At 35.1% G+C, this 26,055-nt stretch overlaps 1 protein-coding gene across 1 annotated transcript in view; it reads left to right on the forward strand.

The window, feature by feature from the left end:
- The window catches only part of LOC128679895 (cell adhesion molecule Dscam2-like), a 121,725-nt gene that overhangs the window by 44,537 nt on the left and 51,133 nt on the right, over positions 1–26,055 (forward strand). Inside the window, exon 3 of the mRNA XM_053762403.1 lies at positions 12,521–12,689. Within this exon, the coding sequence (XP_053618378.1) occupies positions 12,521–12,689 (169 nt within the window). The remainder of the gene's footprint in view (positions 1–12,520; positions 12,690–26,055) is intronic.

Here is a 26,055-nt window from a genome sequence, read left to right on the forward strand (position 1 = left end):
TTCGGTAAATCCCGTTATTAACTGAGCAGTTACGCGAAATAAAAATATTGTACAAGTGGTATTTTATTTATTTTATTAGGCTTTGGTCAGAAAATTGAAATACTCAAAATATAATCATGCTAAATAGTAAAATATCTTATAGCTAAACTTGTGTTAACCAGCATACCTAATATATTGATTGGGTTGCACCGGTTAATTTGACGTTAACTTTAACCTTCGCTTCGCTGTCAATTAGATAAAATGGCGTACTTTGCTTTTTCTATTCTTATTAAAGTTAATGTCAAAGTTGACATCAGAGTTGGTGCAAGGCACCTAGCAGTTCAGTATTAGTTCCGCCCAACCTTAGGTTATTCTGGGCTAAACCTCGAGCAAGATTGTCAACTTTGTCAGTGCGATCCCGGGCACTGGGAGTAGCCAGTGTGATGTCCTTGTCATTAATAATGATGGATGTATGTTTACAGAGGCACTCACACAGCTCTGTTGTTGTTGTCGTTATGATAAAATGTTTGTTTGTTTGTAATAAATTTATTGTGCGAAAATATATACAAAGATTAAAATTAGTATGAGAAAGACACATGTACACCGGCGGAATTATCCCATGTAGGGATTTCCTACAGTTGACCGGCGAAACCGCTTTTCTAAAATTTACTCAAAGGTGTGCAAAAAAAAATTGAAATTAGGCATATCATTAGTATTGAAGTTTTTAACATGTTATCTCTTTATATACTATTTAATATATACATAAATAAACAGAGAAGAAATGCAGAAAAATTAACCTATAATACTATATATATTGAAACGAAGTCATTCTATTTAAGTAATAAAGGTAATACAAACAAAAACTTACGATTACTCACATTTCTAGTTTCAGCGTCAGATACCTTAAAAGCAGCCTCTAACTTGGGCTAAGTAAGTAGAGAACTACTAACTCGCTCAATCTCTCGAGATTCTAATGTTGTGCTCCTGCTCATCTGCATTAAGTTTAAGTCGTAACTTGCCCGTTAACATTATGAAATACTTCCGTTTTAATAAATTTTGAAGGTTCACATACATATTCGAATTTATTTCAGAAGTACGAACCAGATTAACTATAATACTTGCTTACTTATCTGACCCAGTGACCTCAAAGAGGATCTTGGCCTCTGAAACGAGACAGCGCTATATACTTCTCTCCTGCGCTATTATTAATTCATTATTTTTAATTATTAATTATTTGTTAAGTTGTTACTGTTCACACATTATAATAATATAATATTTTTTATAAGAACTGATTCCTATGTATTTATAGGTTTGATTTTAGATAGACACCGAATGAAAAACAATAGATTTAAAAGTAAAACTTATAAAAACGACTCAATTTGACTGCCCACCTGACTGCCTCGTCCCGGTGACGAGGAGTTCACGATTCTCTAAACTAATTAGCACCAAGACTCAGCCCTCTAAATACGTCCTCAATGCAAACTTACTGTAATTAATCAGAAGAACTTGCTACATTTATTTTCAATTCGGAACTAGTGGAACTAAAGTCATTAGTTCCATTGTTCCGGCAAGTTAATTAAAAGTTTTAGTTTACGTACAGAATGCCTTTCACCCGCGCTTTATTTGTCGCATTTCATTAAAGAAATACAATAATAAGGCAATAAAATGTTGTATTGAAATATTTTACATAATAAGCATACATTCTATAATATTGCAGATGGTGCTTCACTCACAAAAAAAGCGTTCGTTACCATGGTGTACAAGTCATTGTTATTGGTCAAGCTACGGAAGATATATCAATGTCAAAATACGTTTGCGCAGCTAATGCTAGTGCTGGATTTAGGTGTGATAACATCGCAGTATTCTGTATTTTGTCATCTTAGGATGCGTTATATCAACCACTTAAATCTGATTGATATAATGCAATATAGATAAATATTATATAGTTGGATTGTATCAGTCAACTTTGACGTTAACTTCAACCTGCGCGAAAAACGCAAGACACAATTTTATCTAAACATTAGCAGCATGCAAGTCGAAGTTAAAGTCAAAGTTAACTGGTGCAATCCACCTCTATAATATTTATCTACATTGCGTTATGTACGTTAAGCAGATTTGTGTGGTCCAAATATGTTGATATCATTATGAATTGAAATTTCCAGAGAAAGTGCTGCGATGGAGTTGGTCAGAGAATTTAATTATAATTCAATTCTATAAATTTTAATATAAAACAGACAATTTCTGTCACTCATTTCTCAGAATCAGTTAGCTTTAAATTTTCGATTAACTTAGTGGGTTGTATCAGTCGAAAGTTTGACGTTAACAGAACAGTTAACCTGTGCAGAAATAAAAAGTACGCCGTTTTGTCTAAATGTCGGCGGCACACAAGTTAAAATCATCGACAAAATTGACTGATGACAACATTGCCCCACCCTTAATGTATCTATTGCTTCACGGAATATGAACGGCGTGTGTTTTGCTCCCCTGAACACTCGAACATCAAGTACTCTCTGAGTTTGGAACTACTTACAAGTTTCCTGACCAACCTGAGCGACAAACGCAGCGCGTCGCTTCGACACGAACTTGTTTGTACCGTGCCTAGCCTTCCGCTACTCAACTGTGAGGGTGACGACATGAGGAACCTCGATTAAAATACCTCATAAAGTAATTATAAGATCATTAAAATGTTATCATAACAAACATTTAGGAAAACTTCTTGACGTTTCTAGCTTTTAACACAATTTATGAGAAATTCGTTAAATGTTATACGTATTATTAAACGAAATAAAAAAAAGAAACTCAACCGCGTAGAGGACAGCAGTCGTGTTATTTTAATTTTCACAAACTTAATTATTTATTTAAAAATTAAAGGAAAATAGGAATAGTTCCAGTGAAGTGACGTGGATGAAACTGTACGCAAAGCTAGTATATAATATTGAGTAAGAACTACATAAATGTCATAGTCGAGTGTAGTCGTGAGTGAGACCGTTAGCAATGCTAATGGGGACTCCACTAACTCGGTTTGTACATTGTTTGCTTTGTAAATATTGCGAAGTGGAGTTGGGAGCTGACAGTGAAGCGCCATGTTTTGCATTGGGTGCACGAAAACAGACCTTATGTACATTTCATAGACTCTCTCTATCTCTCTCTCAACCCCGCGTGATCCCAGTTTCATTAGGAGCTGCAACGCAGCGAAAAAATTAAATCTTTAAAAAATCTGTGATTTTACAACTGCCTGCCACATCAATCATAGCCCTCCTTGGGAATGCTATGCCTTTGAGCTGCCAGGCTATATATCCCTTATATAGATACCCACCAACAAGCAGGATAAGATGTGTATGTAATACATCTACAAGATAATATAGTCTGCAATGTCTGTGAAATGTGCGCAATGTGTGTTGCCCTTCGAAAAGGACCCCTTCATTTTGACCATATCCTCGTGTGGATATCGTCGCAGGGATAAAAGTGTAAAAATAATAAAAGTTTTGGCAGCTAGAGGGCAACAATACGCGGACACCGGACGGTGGTCTTTATGTTTCGCCGCCGCGAATGAAATAGCGAATAAGCGCGGAAGAGAAATAAATATAGCTATTATTTATAACCATTCACACAAAATGATATCGTTTATCTGAAATTTCGTAAACAAGCATCACATTACACCCAACGCGTCCAACGATACGGCGATAATTTCATTTGGGGGAAATATATACATATGAATATTGTGTGTCGGTGTATCACACAATTCAGTGCTTCCGGCGATGGAACGAATGTTCTGGACGTTTGGGGCCGGTTATTTACTATTATTGTGGAGATAAATTTACGGTAATGTGCGTGTTACACGACGACCTGAAGCGTAATGATTTGAGAAATTATTCAATTAGACTTTTAATTAATTAACCATAATAACTAGGTACAATCCGACTACCAAATAACATATATTAATATGGGTCTGATAGACATTGAGATAGAAATCAAAACTTAATATTTTTAAATTTGTTCCACTAGTGTATGAGGACAATGTGTCCCATTAATTTTTGGAATAAACTTAAATAGGTATTTAGGTTAAGTTGCACCGTCAGCATTAACGTTAACTTTAACCTGCGCGCCGCTGACGTTTAGACAAAATGGCGTTATTTGCGTTTCTCTGCGCAAGTTAAAGTTAACATCAAAGTTAACTGTGCAACTCACACTAAAAATTAAACGAAATTATTTATTCTTTATTATATACGTCACTTATGGAAATCAAAAAAATACTAAGGGTAAGTTGCACCAGTCAACTTAGACATTGCGCCATCAAATGGCGTACTTTGCGTTTTTCTGCCCAGGTTAAATTCAACGTCATAGTAGGTGCAACCCACTCTTAATCTACTGCCGAATTCCAAGTTTATACAAGCCCATTGTCCCAACATCAGATATGCTTTGCATCCCGCATGCATCCACGTCTCTCTCTTTGATGACGCGCGGACTGCCGAAACTACCGAAACTTGTTTGTTTCTGCTACAGTGATAAAACTCTCGGATGCGAACTATACGGGTTGAGATACGAGGTTATGCTGAGAATACTTAATTGTCGTGTACAAAAATAATAATTACAATTTTAAATTTTAATTAAATTTTATTAAAACAGAACATTTCTGAAAATAAAATTTCCCATCTAAAATTAATGCATTTTTAGCGAAGCTATAACTGGTTTATTTCTTTAAATTTTCTTTTCTATTTTATGTGTATTTTACTCTACTCTTCTCATTTAAAATCTCTCGTACGTTTACGAAGGTATTTACTCTGAATTTTTATTTCCGCAGCTTATTGTCGGAGTAAACGGAGTAAGCATGATTTAGTGAAGGTGGGATGGGTGATGCTGTCGGTTAGCAAATCTATGGAAAAACGTTTTATGTGTCCAGTCCCTTTTAAACAACTCTTGCAAAGAATGTTCTATGGCAGGTCAGAATATATGTACGTCGTTGACCAATCATTAAAAGGGATATGCACACTCAAGACAAATTGATTTCTAGGGCATAAGTTACATAAATAAATGTCGTGGTTTGTAGTTTCGTCCTAGAATAGAACAACTACCTACATAATAATATACTCCCGTGTATTTACACTTTTGCGCTGACCCCGGATTTCGCGGCGTCACAGCCCTAAACCCAACCGAGAACACACGGAGATGAGAGAGAAGCTAGTAAAATGAACAAGAAAATTAGAGACAGATATCCCCTGTCACCGGCAGTGCATTAAATTAATGTGTAATTACGCTCGCCCGGGCGTTTCCGGGTCGCTGCCCCTGCCTGCATCCCGTGTGTATGATGTGTGCGCGGAGCTCGTGTGTAATGTATTCAATACGGGCGTGTGATCAATATTACCCGTGCTGTTTGTTGGTTAATGTGTGGTAAATAGATATGTGATAATGCAGCTGTTACTGCAATATAAATTATTCATTGTCCAACGAAAGACACATTAGTAAATAAACACAGAAACACACAGCGGACGTAGCGTTCTTATCAACAAATATTTTTAATATTATATTATTTATATGAACGTTTGTTATCACATAAACTTTATTCAGAATCAATTCTCTGGAGTTATGTCACAATCAACATGACAAAATGATATGAAACATCTAATACTTACACGTCGGACAAGCATTTTAAAGATTAACGTTTTGTTCTTACTTAGTTAGGGTGCGTTGCACTAGTCAACTTTGATGTTAATTTCAACCTGCACTTCGTAACATTACTCTTAGCATAAACTCAATAACATAACACTCCATTTCAAATTCGCAATCGAGTAGCAAATATTCGTCAGGGTAAATAATTGGTAAATTGAACGCCGGACAAGCGGCGAGTGGAGATCCGGCCCAGGTCCCAGGGGGCCGGAGTTATTACCGGCCGACATAAGAGTTCCAGCCGAATGAACAAACAAATTGTTCAACATATTTTTGGTTATTTTTAATTTTGTAATCTTTTATTTGCATGTGGGGAACATGAACTTTTATTCATTAGTACGTTTACAGATGGGTATGGACGACAAAATCTTTGACAAATAATAAAAAGACCTATCAATATTTTTTTATTTCTTGATTTTCCTAATAGAACGCTATATACACGTATTTTTTCATCATTCCTTCAACGTATAAAATAAACTAGCGGCCCGCCCCGACTTCGCTCGGGACGGACCGCTAGTTATTAAAACCATAATGAATTATTAAACTAAACCTACCTCAAGAATCACAGTACAAAGCGTACAAAATCCGTCCTCTATTTTTGAGTTTATCCATTTCTAACATTTCCACTTACGACATTGCAATAAACGAATTTGAATCTGACACGACAAGGGCACTTCTTTTGATAATATTTGACATAACAAAATACAAATAAAGCTAAAAATACTGTTTCATTTTCAATTTCAGGTTAAAAGAAATAAAACTACAAACGAAATCCTTTTACTCAAGTGAGCCCTACGGTTATAATTAGACGTATATTAATGAATTTGTATGTGGTGTCCTTAACGGTGCAGCCTCATTAAACGTCCTTTGAAACTAGGCCCGAGGCACTGTCACCTACGGTAATTGGGGGGAAGTGAACAAAAACACCCTAAATATTGATATTTATGATGCAGCCAGGTTTAATTGTATACATTGAGGTATATAAAGTAACTTATATAAAGTACTTTACTTGTTCTCATTTGAAACATACAAAAGTTCCATATAACGCATAATTTTTAGGTTGGTTGCACCCGTTAAATTTCACGTTAATTTTAACCTGCGCAGAATAACGCAAAGCCATTTTCCTTATCAGCAGCAGCGCATTGGTTAAAGTTATCGGTAACTTGGGTGATGCAAGTTACCCTAAATCTATTATAATAGACAAAAACCTTGTGGCTTATCATAATTGTAGCCTAATTTAAATTAAAATCAAAATACTATTTATCCATGCTATTCTAGTAATCACAAATTCGTAAATCCGTTTTTGATATGTAGATTTTCTATTAGAATAAAAGGAACTATTTATGAATAAAACTCAATTTGTAGTCTCAGTAAATTTTATGACCACGGGCATATAAAGCGTCTACTGCGCCTTATTTCCCGTCCCGATCCTGATTTGAGGGACTTTTGATGGTTGCTGGTTTTACGGCCGTATGCTGAATACGGTCAAAGAGAAGACTTTGTATGGAAATCGACTGAATAATTACATTTTTTTTGTATATGAGAATATACACCTATTTATCTTTCTCACCAGAGAAAAATAGATTTTTACTTTATTCACTTACGTGCACAAAACAGACGTAAAATTGATTTGTAAATATATTAAATTATGTTGGTGCATTTTTGCATAATTAAGTACCTACCTACACTGATGAATCCAGTATCGGCTTCATCAATGTCAGTACGCTGTATTTAAGCTGAAAAGATAAATATTTGGGCCATTATCTATATTTTTAACTGCGATAATTAACTTTTTCAATATCAGAATACATTGACGTTATTATGATTCATGTTATCAAAAAACTGTGCTTTGAAAATTCTATACAATCTTTGTATTTGATTATATTTTATTAAAGTAAATTTATTTGCACTAGTAAGGTATAAAGCAGTCCACGATCTCGCAGCCAGACATGGTAGCTCGTGTCTCCATTTCATAAGAATATACTTTATATAGAATATACACCCGGGACACGCACTCATGCACGGGATTACATCTCTGGCCTTTTGTGCAGCGTAACCGATTTTCTCGATCCCTCTTGAAAATATCACATACAGAATATTGCCGCAAAATATTGGCCTCTGTTCCGGAGCTCGGAATTTGAAAAGCTGAACCTTGCATTCCTACATTGTACTTTTTATTTTTGCTTAAAATCGTTGCTAACTTCGAACTTATTTATTTCAAAATTTACATCTCTCTTTCTCCTCTAAGAGTTTTCCCGGTTTCTTCCTCAGCCATTGAGCGTCTGAACCCAGGGTCCACTTTCCCACTTTTTCGTCTCCACTTCAAACGGTCGTCAGCATCTGGTAATGCATTTGCTCAACATCATGCGATATTTATGAAATTTACCATTCTATTCCATAAAGAATACTTTTTACATCATAATGACGATGTATCATCATCCTTATTGGGCCATCGAAACATTTTCATTTCACACCAAACTCATAACACCCTTTTACGACGTCGGTCAAACACACCAAACTGTCGTTATTGAATTACTCCGTAAAATGTATTATCAGTGATGGCGACGCTTCAACGCTCGCCCCCATACGTTATTGAGTGTTTTAATGACTTACTGATTTTTACGACTGTGACATGTTGTAATGGGAAAAAGTACTAAATATTTGTGCCTTGGCTCTGCTTCATCAAACCACAGAGCAATATAAATTCTATATTAGGGAAAATTTGAAGTATTAAAATACTTTATAGTCTAAATCTGATTTCAACTGTAATCTGTCCTACAATATCCAATTAAACTGTCGCCTAAGTTGGCAACATTCTTAAACTTAAGACTGAAAGCTCTGGTCATGAGGAGTGACAGCAGCTTAAAAGCTCTTAAGTATTTCTTAATGACTGAGCTCAGACCGTCGCAAAAATAAACGTTCGCTTAGTTCGTGGGAATTCGGAACAAAAAAGTGTGCTCAAAGTTAAAGCAAAACTAATGTAATTTGGAACTTTATAAAGAAACTATTTCCTAAATTTATACGATTTTATTAATTAAATATAATTACGAACGTAATTAAATATATTATATATTACGAATTTATATGAGAGTTTAACTTAAAGAGATGCGTCGTCGAACGAAAATTCAAGACGTGGTCACCAGGGTCGCAGCATTAAAATGGAACTGGGCGGCACTATGCTAGAAAGAACGATGGAAGTTGGAGTAAACTTGTAACCGAGTGGTACCTCAGAAACAGAAAATGGAGCATAGGACATCCGGCAACTGGATGGGTCGACGATGTTAAGGAAATTGTCCAGGACAGAGATCGTTGGCGTAGACGGAAGGAGGCCTATTGTTGCGGCTAGCAACATTAAGTTTAGTTTTTATTAATATTGCCTTTCCCAGTCAGTAACTCACGGAGGGCTGTAGATGATAATGATGAGAGTTTATGCTGAACTTCGACGCTCAGCTGAGTGAAATTTCAATTTAGATATTTAAATGAGATGAAATGAGTTAAATAAAAAGCTTCCATATCGGATAATATTATTTTAAAATAGCGTAATAACGAATTTACCAAAATTTCCGTGTACTCGGAATGCTCTATAAACTGTTTTGCAATATTTTACTATAAAATAGTAAATATTGCAATTTAATGTAATGTTGATGTATTCCTGGAAAATTCAATTAAGGCCCAACGAAGCGACCCGTCCAATAAAATGAAATATTAAATTTACACAAACTATTCGACCGTCATTCCACCGTCTCTCTTGCGAAATACCTGCGAAATTAACATTAAACTCTAAATTCATTGCTTTAAATCCGTAATACTTTGCCCAAGTTTTCACATAGAACAGGCAATGTATACTGAAGTTTGTAAGTAGTCGTAAAGGATTTTAGAGAGTGGTAGCAGGCACGCATGACCCTCGGAAGGTGGTATGAAACTGGGTAAATTTCAATTTGGGTCTCCGAGAAACATGTCGTGCATGCATATTGGCATATCAAAGACTGGGCCAGGCTTGCCACAAGTTACAGACAGAAAGATTTTTCTTTTTACAATATTGGTATGGATGTAAAAGAATCTATTTAAAGAGAATAAGGCATATATTTTTATATATAAATTGACTTAAAATCCATACTTAGAATGTCCGTTGGCTTTTTTAGATAAAGTTCTACACCGTTTTCTGTAAACAGTAAATGCTTTGAATGTTGATCCGCTTCTCGCTTGTAACTCGACCAGTCGTTTGTCGGAACTGTTCAAAGTTACGGCCTTGTTTAGGGTCAAAAAGGGTTAACGGTCAGATTAGGTTGTTATTAATGAAGTTTGCGCGTATAGTCGGGCCTAGTCGGAATCATGTAAACTTAGCTGATTCGATTGTTGAAAGAACTAATCCCTACAGATTGCTCTCTAAATCGATTGGCGATTACTAATTTTCTTAATTGTTTGGTAAAATATGTGATGTAATAATATAAAATGTATGTTTGTTTGTATTCATCTCTCCTACAAGCACAGCGTCATATAAATAATAACATTTTGAAAACTATAACATATTCTTTGGTAAATCTAGCCTTTGATATTATAGTGACAATCAAACAGTCCCTTTAAACTTAATCATATGTAATACACAACGCGAATTCAGACTATATCACTATCCCATAATCTTTTATGTATAACTTAATGTATTAATAATTTACGTATCATAAAATAAATTAAATAGTTAATTACAGTTAATCCAGTTATAATGGGCTTAGGCCGATAACATTGGATTATATCTAGCTGGATTAGACAAACAATACAGCTGGTGCTACGAATCGAAACTAAATAGTATATGCTACGACTTCATAGCGTGTGCTACAGCTTCGTAGCGTGTGCTACAGCTTCGTAGCGTGTGCTACAGCTTCGTAGCGTGTGCTACAGCTTCCTAGCGTGTGCTACAGCTTCGTAGCGTGTGCTACAGCTTCGTAGCGTGTGCTACAGCCTCGTAGCGTGTGCTACAGCTTCGTAGCGTGTGCTACAGCTTCGTAGCGTGTTTTACAGCTTCGTAGCGTGTTTTACAGCTTCGTAGCGTGTGCTACAGCTTCGTAGCGTGTGCTACAGCCTCGTAGCGTGTGCTACAGCTTCGTAGCGTGTGCTACAGCTTCGTAGCGTGTTTTACAGCTTCGTAGCGTGTTTTACAGCTTCGTAGCGTGTTTTACAGCTTCGTAGCGTGTTTTACAGCTTTGTAGCGTGTTCTACAGCTTCGTAGCGTGTGCTACAGCTCGTAAAGCGAAAAGCTAACAAATATAATTGAGCTACGTTTACGTTTAATATACTGGAATATTTTTAATTTGGATAATAATATTAATATTGATAAGCTACAAAATAATAGATTTTAGGGATCATTGTAAAAGATTACGTTGAAAGAAAACTCTTCTTCTAATTTTATCAATTTCGTTAATGCTACAATAGGTGTTAAATTTTGTTAAAGGTTAAAATTAATTAATAAATAAATTATTTTGTTGAAATCTTTGTGTAACACAAAGATTTTTATGAAAGATAATTTAACCGATAGTATTCTTAGCTATATTTGGAAAATGTGCATTCAGATGTTTGGGGACCATCTGCTCTTTTCTATAAGATGAGATGATGCCAGAACTTCTGGATTGGGGTTTTCTAATATTTTTAATTTGGTTGTTTTTTTTCATATACTTTTATATCTATATACAATTTAATAAAATGCATGTAATAGATACGGCCGAGTAGCATCAATCAAAAGCCATGCAGTGGTTAGGCTTTTTTTTGTGTCATAAAAATCAAATTTGATCATTGCAGTATTTCGTATATAATCTAAAAAAATAATAAATTACCTCATATTTTTATTTGATAAGCAACAAAAGCAACAAGAAGTTATTTATTCCGCAAACTGTATGAAAATTCATACAAACTTGACTTTCCACACTCCTTTGATACTTCAAAATGATCCAATATTATCAGAAAATTCGCGAAACTCCGCAGGTGGTCCGCGCCACCGGGAACCGATATTACCCCATTTTTTCTATCAAACAGCGACTTTAATATCCTGTATGAGCAGCGAACTTAATAAAACGAAATTACGCGCGCAGCTTAGGAGAGCTTAGACGGGGAGCTTCGGGAGGCACTCAAATTTACTGCCTCCCGGACTATAAAAACAGCGTTCCGCCGTGTTAGTGGCGCGTAAAATGCACGAATGCGACGACGTCCAGGTGCCAATATTTTATAGCTATTGTAAGTGCTAAATTGAAACGTTGTTAGCACTTACACTCTCATAAACATGTTTGACGTTGGATAAAAAGATCAAAGTATTTTCTTTGAGCCTCCATCCTGAAACACACATTCATTATACAATTCACAAAAATGTTGCTTTGATTTATTATTCTGTCGTTCTCTTTATTCTTAAAGTGTATGAATATGAATATTTCTCCTAGTTCTCTTACTAAAATTTTTATATATCATATATATATATATCACTGAAGTCACTTTTATTTATAGTAACATTAACATACACTATTTTCATATTCTAAAGTACTGACGTTATTGATAAAGATTCAGGGCCTGGCCTCATTGCTCTGTTACCCGTTTCTGCGTGAAGGATTACGCAGCATTGTACTGTGCGTAAAAGTTCAATCATTTTTCCATAATAATTGAACTTTGACGCACTGTACAAACAAACAACGGAGTACGACGAAGCGGTAACACTCTGCGTCGACGCAGCGGAGCACGACGTTTTTACAGTAATGGAGCCGGGATCTTACACAAGTTTTATTTCTGTGTGTGTTATGCTAACATTAGTGTAGATTCTTTCGAGGCACCTGACATAACTCTGACGATAGTGGTGGCAAGCAGTCGTAAACACACTGACAACAAAAATGTTTGTCCACAGCATCCCCGGCGCTCAGCCAGCTGATCTTCCTGATGGAGCCGCCGCCCAGACTGCGGTTCTCGAACAGCTCCGGCGCGAGAGTGTCGTGCGCAGCGCACGGCTCACCCCCGCCCACTATAACCTGGCTGACGGAAGATGGCGCGCCGGTCACCGACGTGCCCACACTCAGGTTAGATAATATTTCATCATTATAATTCATGAACTACACGACCTGATGTAACGCTCGCTATGCGACAAACCATCATGTAAACACATATAAGTCCTTACTTGTCGTGTTTCGAAGCCTAGCCCTTTAAGATTATATAGGAATACCTCCAATGAAGTAGAAGCGCGGAAAAGCCTTCCATTTAGAAAATTACTGAACTCGTAAGAAATTAACGCGAGCAAAGTCACGGGTAAGAAGTAATGACATTTATAAAACAGTTTTCAATATATTATTGAAAACAAAATATTTTTTTCATGCATTAAAATTTCGGGAAATTCTGTGTTTTTCAAAATAAATAGTACTGAAAAATAATATTTTGTTATTTCATCAAAAAACGAAAATTATTTGGTCCGTGTATAAAACCCATCACTCATTCGCTTAGCCCGACAGAGCAGAAAAGAATGAATGAACGGAATCAACTGAACTAGGTTCGTATGAGCGATGTAGCACTAATGATAGAGTTGCTCAGGCGGCGTCTAATCGGTCAATCTTACTGGTTTTTGCTTTAATTGGTTGCACAAAAATTGGAATTACGAAATAGATGGATCATCACGTTTGGCAAACTATTGTTATAAATGAAAATAATAATTTTGTAATAAATGTATACTTATTAATAAGTACAGTTAATGGCCGTACATCACTATCTGTCGGTAGTATAATGGGTAAATACTTTTACACAACCAGTAAAATAGGCCGGTAGTATATCCGACTTCTACTTCCTATTTTTTATGCGAATATGCAAATAGGCCAAAACATACATAAATAGCAATAAAATTGTACCATGAAAAATTGTATTCATCGCATGCATTGAGCCGCAGTCAGTGCTGCGATGCATATAAATAACAAAGGCCACAAATATCGATGTGCTGAATAATTTGTGAGTGGTTATTGACATTGTTTAAAATTATTAATGCGTCGTGTTTTAATTGTTTAATTGCTTGCCTGTAACTGCAAAATTTAATATTTTGTTTGTTTTGGAGAACTGAATAACAACTGAAAGGAAACAATATATAATACTTTGGTATTCATGAAAGTTTAAGGATAAAATAACTCGTAAAATACATGGCCTGTTTTAGTTTAAAATTGTAATTGAATAATGAAATATTTTGATTGTTTCGTCAAACAGAAAACCAAAAAATATATTTACCTTTCGTTTTCATGAAAGACTGGTGACATAATACCTGTTTAAAGTTTAATATTCATAAAATAATATATCAATAGTATAGATTTGTTCTCCACACGTAGCATTCGTATCTAGTCCGTATCGTATCGTTAGCTCTTTTCACGGATAGATAATCTCCTTTTTTTCTTTTAACATTATTCTTTTTGTAAGCTGTAGTTCACGTTGTTGCTTTCACATTTGCTTACTCATTTATATTTGTTATCATTGCATAGTGTGATACGATTTGTACAACCAAATAAATCAAAAGAAAAAAACAAACCAAATGGTATTTAATTTCATAAATGTGTTGTTTCAGATCACTGGTGAGCACGTTTATTATCACATCATATAGTTGACTTTACGACGTCCAAACTAGTTTATTTTGATACCACATACAGCACTCTAAGGGCCCATTCACATTGCGAGTCTAATCGTTACACGAACAACTGAATCGAGTCATTTGTTTCTGCCATCATTTTGATGTTTACCCGTTTGAATTAATTAGAGAGTACGACGGGAATATCAACGGGGTGATAAGATTATGCCTTTATTATTATTCCTTGTATGATTCCATGGTATTAAATGTACAGGCGTCCTTCCATCTACAGCAACATTCTCTGTCCTGGCCATCCGTATCCAGTTGGTGTCATTATTTTTATCATTAACGTATCTTTTACGTTTATTATCTTCTCTTCATAGTCGTATCCCTCATGGCTTATTACGTGGAATGAAACACACACAACAACTTTCTTGGCTTTATTAATGGAGTGGTTTGCCATTGCATTCATAGTCGTATTCCTCATGGCTTATTACGTGGAATGAAACACACACAACAACTTTCTTGGCTTTATTAATGGAGTGGTTTGCCATTGCCTTCTCCATTTCACACACAAGTTAATAAGAAATAACCAGTGTGCAGGTTTCCTAACGATGTTTTCCTTCACCGGATTACGTTTATTACAGATGGAAAATTGAAGTTTTCGTTGAATAAACTACATGTATAGGCATTGTTGGCAAAATAACCTTACTTAAATATAATTAATCAAACACTTGGTTAATCTTCAATGAAGAAGACAACAAAATGAACTGAGTTTTTTTTCTAACTTCGTATCTCACGAAACAGCTGGGAAGATCAAAATCAACTGACGCAACATGACACTTTTATTCGTCCCCAACACGAGCGTAACCCAGACAGGCCGACGTCTCCGGGAGGTGGAACACGTAGCTGCGTCGTTTGTCTTCGTTAAGGCACAGCCCGCCAATTATTGTATGATATACGTTCACTGCATACTTTATACACCAGGAAGATAGCAGCTCATTTCTTAGGAATTATAAAGTGGTAATGTTTTAAAGCTTTGGAGTACCTTTCTGGCATTAACATTATCATTATAAAGGTGAGTTGCATCAGCCAGCTTCGACGTTAACATAATGGTGTACTTTGCGTTTTTCTGCGTAGGTTAAAGTTAACGTTAAAGTTGATTGGTGCTAGTTGAAAGTTCAAAAGTAGACATCCATCTACAAGAATTTATGTTTTTGATTAGTAAAAGAACTTTAGATCTATTTTGTCTGTGATTAAAATTTTCTCTTACCATAAACTTTTGAATCGTTGACTATAAGCAAACAAAAATACACAGTTCTTAACACCTTAATTCTAACACCTTCCTTTTATATTGAAGGTTAAAAACTCACTCAGCATCACATATATAATTGGCGTGAGCGGTTGTCGTAACGAAGACAAACGACGCGTCTCGCCGGCAGCACAGAATTGTCTATTATTAAACCGAGATGTTTTACGTTCAAATATATATAGGACTAGCTGTTCCATATGGTTTCGGCATTGTGAGAAGTTCGAGACTATTTGTGCGTTTTTTTGGTTCTTTATTTCGTTTAACCGGTATTTAGTTGACTATTGCCAAATACAGCAATAAACGGAATATACTTAAAACATCGCCAAAGGCATTGTGTGCTTGTTATAATATAGTTTTTCTCGATAACTATACTAGATAACTATTTGAGGAAAACTATACTATACTCTGTTCATTAAGATCCGCGAGTTTATCCTCGAACTTGTTTTAATTAAAGCCTGATTTATAATTCGATGTTAGTTATTCGAGTGATGCATATTAATAGTATTTCATCCCAAGTTTCGTTAATAATCTAATTTGCAAATTAATCTCCGGAGGCTTAACAATGTTACGATACAATTAGTAAGTTTATAGTAACATTGTTATGATCAATCCTCAAATCCCTGATAACTTGTAGTTTATAGGTATCGAAGATCCTGAGCAACACACTAATCTTCAGTTACGCCGGCGGAGGTAAACTTACTTACTTGGTAGTAATTATTGACTTCGATGAGTGATACACTGAAGTTATGTGAAATCTGTGACGTTTAATTAGAATCTGAATTCTGTACCGACAGAGACGCGATAGTTTATTTAAGATAAATTTATTCAAACTAGAGTTTAAGAGCTAGAGGAAAATAATAATATATATATAGAAAGCTCATAAATAGACAGGACTAGTGAAACTATTGAATTTGTGGTACTATACTCGTGTGGGAATAAATCTTTTTTGATTTATATCAATTATCATTCCCAAAATACCTTATACGGAAGTACTCTTCCACCACGCCGTCTTCACATTCATATTTATCAATCATTTACCGCTTCAAGACGTCCAAATTATGAGGATGTAGTGAACATTGTCAGCAGTAACTGAGAATGTCTATATATTTCTAGTTCAAGACTTTAATAAAAGGCTTTATTATGGTAAAAAATTAAATTTACATCATTATTATATCATTAAAAGTACCTACTTTTAATGATATAATAATGATGTAAATTCGTCCTCCTAATTTTTAATAAATATATAAGACCTATATTTGTTAATTGACGTCCTTGGAGAAAAGGCTGCGGTGAAGTTTGTTGCGCCGCTTCTTCTTCACCTGCGCTTTGGAAGCCGGCAGTAGACTTAGTTTAAGTAATTTTTGACGTCAATAAGTGATGTATATCATCCTAAATTGAATAAAGAATTTTGAATTTGAATTTGATAACAATCTATTGTGAAATAGGATAGTTATCCTATTTCACAATAGATTGTTATCAAATTCGCATCGCTGTATCCCACGGTTTAGACCAAACATTTCATATTCGCGTCGTGCTGCTCACAGTTTGTCTTCGTTTGCGGTGCTTGTGATGGTAACCTCTACGATTCTTCATAATTAGTCTAGTCTTCTTCATCGCGTGAAGCAAATGTGATAGATAAACATTATAATTAACGCCCTAACGCAAACATTACATTATGTCGATGTCATATTCTACATATGGAGTGTCAAAAATTATATTATAAATTATTAAAGCACGGTTGTATTGCATCAGTCAGACAATATTATCAATTGATACACGAGGATTAGACTAGACAAAAACATACCTCGACAAACATAATGCAATGCATTTATTATTATGAATATAATTTGGGAACGCCAGTTCGAGCACCGGACTGGTGATCAGTCCTTTCATACTAGGTATCATTTCACCCATGCATTAAGATATTTCTTAATTGTTAATATCTTAAAATTATTTGTTTATCAAATATACAAATATGAAGGGAAATACGAAACATAAGAATATATCACTGTCTAAAACTATTTTTATTTATTTTTATCAATAAGCTTGCAACAAACATACTTAATTTTTTAGACGATTAATTTTATAAGCTCATTTTCTCAACATATAATTCGCTTTAGGTTTCGGTGCACGAATCCAACTCGCACTTGACCGGCTTTTGAACTAAGCAGAAGTTTGTAGCAGAAATTTCCTAATATTTGAGAATATGTGTTCGTTAGCGCTAGAATATTGTCACACGGCGTCGGGGATGTTCGAGACTTGTTACCGTAACTCGATTTAGGGCTCAAGATCTTATTTATTTGTTTGTAAACTAGAACTGCTGCATTAAAATATCGAAATATATATACGAAACACTTTTTATTTCTTTTACTAGTAAAAAAAATCAATTTCATATTAAAACTATAGTACTTGTGCTACTAAATTTCCCAATGATTAGCATCGAAAGTAAATTATCCTGAATCATTTCAACAACACAGAATGGCTACAATGTGCAAAATGTTTCCTCCCAACTCGAATTAGGCAGATCTCGAATAGAGGGTGAGTTCCCTGAGGAGTGACTAGACGTCTCGGAGAAATATTGCGAAGTGGGAATATGTTCTAAGAATTCGGATAAATAAATATTGTTCACTCGCATAACTTTAATACAAGCGTAATTCCAATATCTTACTAAAATATAATAACTAGTTAAATATTATCTAAATTATATATTTAACATTGATTTTCTGATGACAAGGGTATCACAAAATTACATCACTATAGTTGATGGATATTTTTTCAACCGAAAGCGAATATTAGTTGAAACAACAGAGAGCCCGTACGTAGTACGATCAAGCACACGTCAAACTCACTATATAATGACCCTTATGCGACGGTGAAAGTAGTGACTACTTTTCAATGAATATTGTTGCTTTGATATGCAGTGGTGTGTACGAAGCGGTATAGTTAGGGGCAAAATAAAAGTTTAAATTAAAGGGAGCGCGTCGTCACCGCGGCTTTTGTCGTATTCATACACCGTATAATAATTTAATGCTGGGGGCTCGCAGGTATTTTCTTTTGCTCCTTTTATTACACTTGAACCCAAACTGACTGTGTTACTTACTAGCTTTTGCCCGCGGCTTAAAAATCTCAGTAATATTTTTATCACGTACTCTGTAAGACTGGTAAACATTATATGAATCAAATTCGCAAATTTTCTCATCTGTAGTTCAATTTCCAGTTTTATTCTTTTGCAAAGATTAATTAAAACATATTCGTAGCCAGTTTAAATTTTAAAATAGTAGATATCTTAAATCAAAACAATCGAAACATATAGAAAAAAACTTTACTGCGATATATAAACAAATAAATATTAAATTATTATAATCACATCAACGAACTCCTTCTAAAAAGAGATTAAAATAGAAAAGAAAAAAGTAACGCAAAAGCAACCCATACTAAAGCAAGTTCGCAAAAGCGAATCTAATATTAAAATTAAGCGAGTTACCGCACTCCATTAAACCTTGACGGCGAAAATCTTGTTCTTTTTAAAAAAAAAATGGCGAAATACATTAAAATATTTCCTGCCAGTGTTCTTTCATAATGGCGGTGAATTCTCGGGAGGTGTTCTTCAGAATTGCGTGGTGGCCGTTTGGACAAAAGAAGGTTGTAACGGTTTATGGTCCTTCGCGATTCTCTTTGGAAATTGCTTTTCGCGGTAACAGGTGTGGCCTTTTGTGTGGTTACGACCTATTGCTGCTTTAATAATACACTTTCAGGGTTTGTAATCTCAACGAGAACCTTATCATTAGTTGAAAATGAATCCTCGCTAAACTCTCCGAAACAATTTTTAATTTTTTTTGATAAAAAAATCCACAATATTTGAAAGTAAAAAAAGTCATCCGTAATTTTGGAATAAATTTAGTTAATATCTTAAAATTATTTGTTTATCAAATATACAAATATGAAGGGAAATACGAAACATAAGAATATATCACTGTCTAAAACTATTTTTATTTATTTTTATCAATAAGCTTGCAACGGTTTACAAAAACCTCATTCTTTGGTATGTACTAAAAGTACACACTGTACTTTTCTGTAAAAGAAGATATATTCCATACAAACTACTTTAGCTTTAAGTAAATTTTTGACGTCATTGACTGATGTACCTGTGGGTACATCGAGTTGAACAAAAAATTTTCGTTTCGTTTCTTTTAATCTTGAAAAGTCCACTTTAGAACCTAGAGAAGGGAAAGAGAGAAATTTGTAGGAAAAAATACCGATAACCACAGAGCAGAGGACACTTATCTAAATAAAAATAAAACACAAAGCCCCGATGATACTACCGCCACCTTGAGTCCTTCAGTTTAACTTTTATTCAGTTTGCTCGTTAATGCGAGTCGCAGGCACCGAGCCATGAAATGGGCGCGCTCTGTTATTTGGCGTCGAACTTTTTGTGACTGATGAAAAGTCAGGGTAATCAAATAATTGGCCTGTATCACCTGGAGAGAGGTAATTGCGTGGTTGATAGTAGACTGCTTTATGGTTGGGAACTTTTGCAATGGATTAATTAATGGACTTGGTATTCTATTTTCAGGATATCTTTAATTAATGTGATGGTTAACTTGTACCTTATCTTGTAAATAATGCCGGGCTATTGGTTGGCTACTTCTAAGCAAATTGGAATACGCGCATAATTATTGTCTTTTAAAATTCTTCAAATGTGGACCAAACAAGTAAAGTGTATATTAAAAATATTACAAAACAAGGTGTCACAATTATTTCAGTCTCGCTATTCGTATTTTACAAGTATTTCATATTAATTGGTCTGAATTGTTTCGATGTATGCTCATATAGAGAAGAAACACATACATTAGATTATTGCGCTAATTATGTACTCAAAAACAGAAATTTAATTACCTTACTTTGTCTGGAATTTGGCACGCAATCGAGGAAGTAATCCGTTAATATTTAAATAGTTGCGCACCCGCTCACCGCACCAACTTTGCTAATATACGAGCAGATGGAAATTCCTAACAATACAATTAAGTACAACCAAAGTTGGCAGAAATATCACTTTAGGCGAGTTAGCGAGGCCAGTAAAGTGAAATTGGTGGTTCAAAATAGTGGTTCAAAATACCGCAATTAACACTCAGTTTAGGGTGGATTGCACCGTCAACTACGTGCGCAAAAGTCAGTTGCGCGCCATTTAAAATCAACGTCAAATTTGACGTAATTTATCGCCATCTAGCTACATACCGAAGCGGTGGTGGTGTAATAGTTAAGACGCCCGCCTGATCGTAAGGGCCCAGGTTCGAATCCTACTCATGTCACATGAGTTTGTATACCAAACTGACTCGTGTATAGTTTTCATCGACCACCACTTGCTTCCAGTGAAGGAAAACATCGTGAGGAAACCTGCACACTGGTTGATTATTAACTTGTGTGTGAAATGGAGAAGGCAATGGCAAACCACTCCATTACTAATGCCAAAAAAGTTGTTGTGTGTATAATTCCACGTAATGACCACGACCCCTCAGTTATGAGAAATACGACTATGAAGAAGAACTACACACCTAGTACATACATATGAAGCTATAAAACATATAAATAAACCAAAAAACAATAAGCACCAATAAATTGCTATTAACATTCGCATGCTATTGAAGTGTGAATTTGTACGAAATTATGTATGAGTGAATGGTACGAATTATTATAACAATATAACTACTTGATTATTTCAAGAATAATCGAATAACCATTTATTTGAATGAGATAGGAGTACCTAGTTCCATAATACTCGCGAAATTAATAACTGAGCATATTTTTGTAGTCAACATTAGTGTCCCACTATATAATAGCAAAAAGTTTAGGTTGAGCCGGGTTACAATTATAACATTTTTCAGCAATTTCGTCGGTGCCAATATTAGAAATAACCAGTATTGCCCGGACGAAGGCCGAACATCGCACATCGTTTAGGAAATACCATGGAGCTTGGGTTATAGTAATACAACACGTATTTGTTGTTTTAAGGGATAGATAGTCATTTATTGTAGAAAATACGAAAAATTATATTGCATTGTAAACTTAGCCCTGAATTCTAAATTAGCAGTTTTGTTTATTTGTAATGGAGAAATTCAAAATGGCGATCTTGCCGACATTTGGCACATATATAAACGACGTAACATAGGCAACTTTATTTTTATGGATTTACTCGAGCGAAGCCGGGGCGGGCCTCTAGTATTTTATAAAAAGTCACTATACAAATAAAAGTAATTCGTAATTCCTGGCTCTGGCATCAAAAATCATACCTACGTAATATATTTGCGCCGTATGCAAAGTGTAATAAAGTGAGCCATCAGTTAAACGGCGCGAGTTATTCAGACATGCGCCGGCGGGCGATATTAACGATCCCACACGATGTATTACCACCTAGCTATACATGTATAAATAAAGGCTTGTTACCCGATTTCTATACTTAGGTATATTCAAATCAATCGGTTATCAATAATCAATCGGTTTTAATTTTGCATTCATGGAAATTGATTCGGCGGCGGCCCATCTATCTAAACTTTTTTGCGTCCAAAAATAAGAAGAATTTTGACGCCACTCCAATGTATAGCATAAATTAATCTAATTCACTAAATTTGGAATGATTTAAAAAAAAATCGTATGAATTTCTCGGTGCAACTATAATGTTTTAGGTGAATTTACTTATTTATTAGCGAATAGTTTTGCGTGTTTTATATCAACAATTTGTTATTTCCCAACTAAAATCCAGTCGATAGCCTGTCATAAAATGGGATATGATATTATATTCGTAATTATTTCTGCTCAGGCTGATTACCGGGCCCACCCCGGATCAGCCGCGTGCGCCGAGCCGTGTGCACAATTATCGGCAACCGTGACGTTGTCATCGCGTCATACCAATTAGTTACTGCATCCCGAGTAAATGTATCATTCAGTGAATCTGATCTATTGTGCTAATTATTTAGCTAAGCCAAGGAAATTCGAAATAAAATCTTATTTCACAGATTGAACCAAAACATTTACCTATAACGTGAAAATTTCATCTAAAATGCTTAATATAAACAGTCTAGGTAGATATCAGTAACCAAACATTACTTTATCCCGTTTAGAAGACTCAGTTATTATATTTGGTCATTATCGCCAATTGTTTAAACATTTCCCATAAGAAAATATAAAAAGAAACAAAAATTGTGGGTAAAGCTTGACTATCCAATTTTCGTTTTGTTGTTTTAAACTATGTAACTATGCCTTGTAGTATTTAAGAAACATAAACCTACAGTATCTATACCCAATAAAAGACGTGGACAGCAGGCTATTATCAAACATTTAATTTTGATGGTAACGACTATCCACTCTGTGTAAAAACACATTAGTTCCATAGCCATGAATTATTAAGCATTACTTAACATACCGGGTATGATCGAAGTATTCCACTGGGCACGATTCCGCTCCGTGCAATGGGGAAATTATTCATAACCCTTGTTAATCTTCAAGCCCTGGTCATGATGGTCAGGTTGGATCGTGTCATCAACTTTATCTTATATTTATTTACATATTTTCTTACCCTTATCCTTTAAGGCTTGTTTTCTTCCATATCCTTCCATCACCGACGATGTAATCTTTAAAATTGCTTTAATCAATTGAAATTTATTTTTGTATTAAGTGACACAGATTTCAAAAAGCCATTAAAACTAGGTTTTATATATTTTGCGGCATCTTCAATATCAGACTTTGATGGTTTGAAATACATTTGATTATAATTTTGGCTACACTTAAAATAGGTATTATTATTGTTTGAAAATTAAGAAAGCACTAACTTTTTCACTTTTTCTCCCTTGGAACATATTTATTTGATCAAAATCAATTAGACAAAGTATGTAAAATAAGCCCTTTCAAGTACGTAAGACGATACTGCGTCATAATGAAGGGTCTACCTCTACATAAATTCATCAGGCTGGTATCAATCCAGCTCTAACGAGGTCGGCTCGTTGAAATTCAAACTAGCCGCTCTTGGCCTGAATATTTGTTACGCCCAAGACATAAGACACAGCGGATTCGTGTTTGAGTGTCGACAAAGTCATGTGTATGTTCAATGTGTTGGTAACTATTCGTTATGTTGGTCATACTTATAAACGTTTGCATGTTACGAGTACAGTAAATACTATAATTATTTCTAGTGATATCAATAGCAGTTAAATAACTTACGAGATGTGATCAACATGCACCGAATAAATTTTAAAAATATGTTAGTGATGAATACGTACCATATATTATATGTTAGTGATGGTATTTGACAATAAACTGATAATAATAGTACAGACAAATGAATGCCAATTTCTCTTTCATTTGGTTTAGCATTTATTTGATTTGCATTTGATTTGACTGGTTTCAAGGAGTATCGTGATGATAACAACATAAAATAGCATCGACAATAAAAACTTCAAATCAGAATTAAATCATGTCAAAGGACATGTAGTAAATTTTACAAAAGCTATCATGTTTCTTGCAGAACACACCATGTCTCACACATTGGGTAATGTAATTACAACGGCTCCCAAAACTAGAAACATCTGATCAGATTAGGATCCCGCCGCGGTCGGACGGGACACGTTACCAGCATGTAACTGTTCTATTCAATTATGGAGTTCCGTTTTATGGCTCCCGTTCCAAGGAGCTGTAATTGTGTTATCACCACACCTGTCTTTTTTGTCCTTCAGTGATACATCCAACAAATGACCGTAATTTACTAGTCACCAAATCGATTTAAAATTAATCGTGCTAATTTGCTGAGCCTGCTATCAGTGATGTCATAGATTGTGCGATCCACCTGCGATAGTGACTGTTAAAATCTTTATACGGCCATGACATAGGTGATTGAAATTTATCTTAGGGCTTCATTGTACTTTATAAGGCAAATTTAACTATTATACTTAGTTTTATTTGTATTTGATCCGAAAAGTTAAGATATGACTTGGCGTGTCATTAAACAAGCTCATAACATTGATAAAAAAAATTTACTTAACATTAATGTAATAGAGTCGAGTCGAGAGATAATCGGGGAGTGAGGTGTTGTTGGATGTTGATGTTGAGAGTAAAGGCCGGTGTAAAGCACTTCACTTTATTTACACGAAGCAATTAATTATAATAATTATGTTAAAGAATTCACCCGCTCCGTGGAGTTGCAAATGTGCACTAAAAGTAAGTAAAATTGAGTAATAGAGCGTCGACCGATCGGCCGACGTCATAGGTGTTCGGTTACACCGAACAAATAGGTTTTAAGTTTAAAAGTGTCATCTTTAAGCCTTACGTGATTGGCTATTACTTGGACCGTGTACGAGGAAACCCAATAATAGGTCCGCTAGGTGCAATAGAGGCCGGGACTCACAAAGGGTCCCGAGAAACTGCCTCACAACATTCTCACTTTGAGTTGCAGCCTTGAGTGTCTGAGCACGCGATGTAACCTGTTTCTTGTTTGTATTATGTTCTTGATAATAATATTATGTAGTAATATTTGTACACGTAGTAGAACTCTCAAGTTCAATATTTAAAACATAGTTTTACCGACATTTACTGGTGGAAAAAGTACAGGAAATTTGCACCACGGAATATTCTCGCATTGTTCTTCATAACTCCCGGCTGAGCTGAGCTGCGACCAAAAGAACCAACGTTCCAAATCCTACCACACTAAATACCGCTGCTTGATAATAATAAATCCTATTATTCACCGAGGTATTAAGAATTTTTAACTTTTCGATTCTTATTTAAAGTTGGAACGAGCTTCTCAGCTTTCTCTTCTTTCTCAACTTCTCAGCATTCTTATAGATTTTGAAGACAAGTTTTTTTTTTCTTGTGTGCCAGTCTCATAATTCTCTAATCGAACTTGGTAGTTATTGGTTTCATGCATAAAATTTTTTAAGACCATTGTTTCACCATTTCAAATAAAGAGCTCACTTGTAGTTTTAAATGTTAGTGAGCTACTTTTTTTTGCAATTTTTTGCAAAACAGTGATCGCAAATTATCTCTCAAACGAAGCAATTTGTAGCTACTAAGTCTTCCAAGGAATTTGGTCCAACGTATCGGCGTCAGTCCAAAGTTTAAACCCAAAATTTATAGCTCGTTACTGACCCTTCCACGTCATTGGCTCTCGATGGGGGTGAGGGGGGGGGAGCTGGCTAGGAGGGTCTCCTTCCACCCCTGGGATTAGCACGACGCCGGAACACAGCCGAACGCAACTGGGTGTGAATATTGGCTGATGGATGTGGATTTTGATTAATGTCTAGACTGATGATATGAGAAAAAAAGATGTGTTTGCGGTTCATATTTTTACTAGTTTCGTGGTTCTCGTTTTTTCAGTAAAAATGTAGTTATAAAGATGAAATAAGGAAATTCTGTTCAAGCGCATGACGTCTTAACTCTTCAATGATTCAACTTTATTGATATTTAACCTAGAACCTAGTTTTCCATAATCGAGTTTTGTTATCACATTTAAGGGCTCATATTATTATAAAAAAGTTATTGTATCCTAAAAACTCTC

Source organism: Plodia interpunctella, chromosome 2 (assembly GCF_027563975.2).
Source record: "Plodia interpunctella isolate USDA-ARS_2022_Savannah chromosome 2, ilPloInte3.2, whole genome shotgun sequence".
NCBI classification, from domain to species: Eukaryota; Metazoa; Arthropoda; class Insecta; order Lepidoptera; family Pyralidae; genus Plodia; species Plodia interpunctella.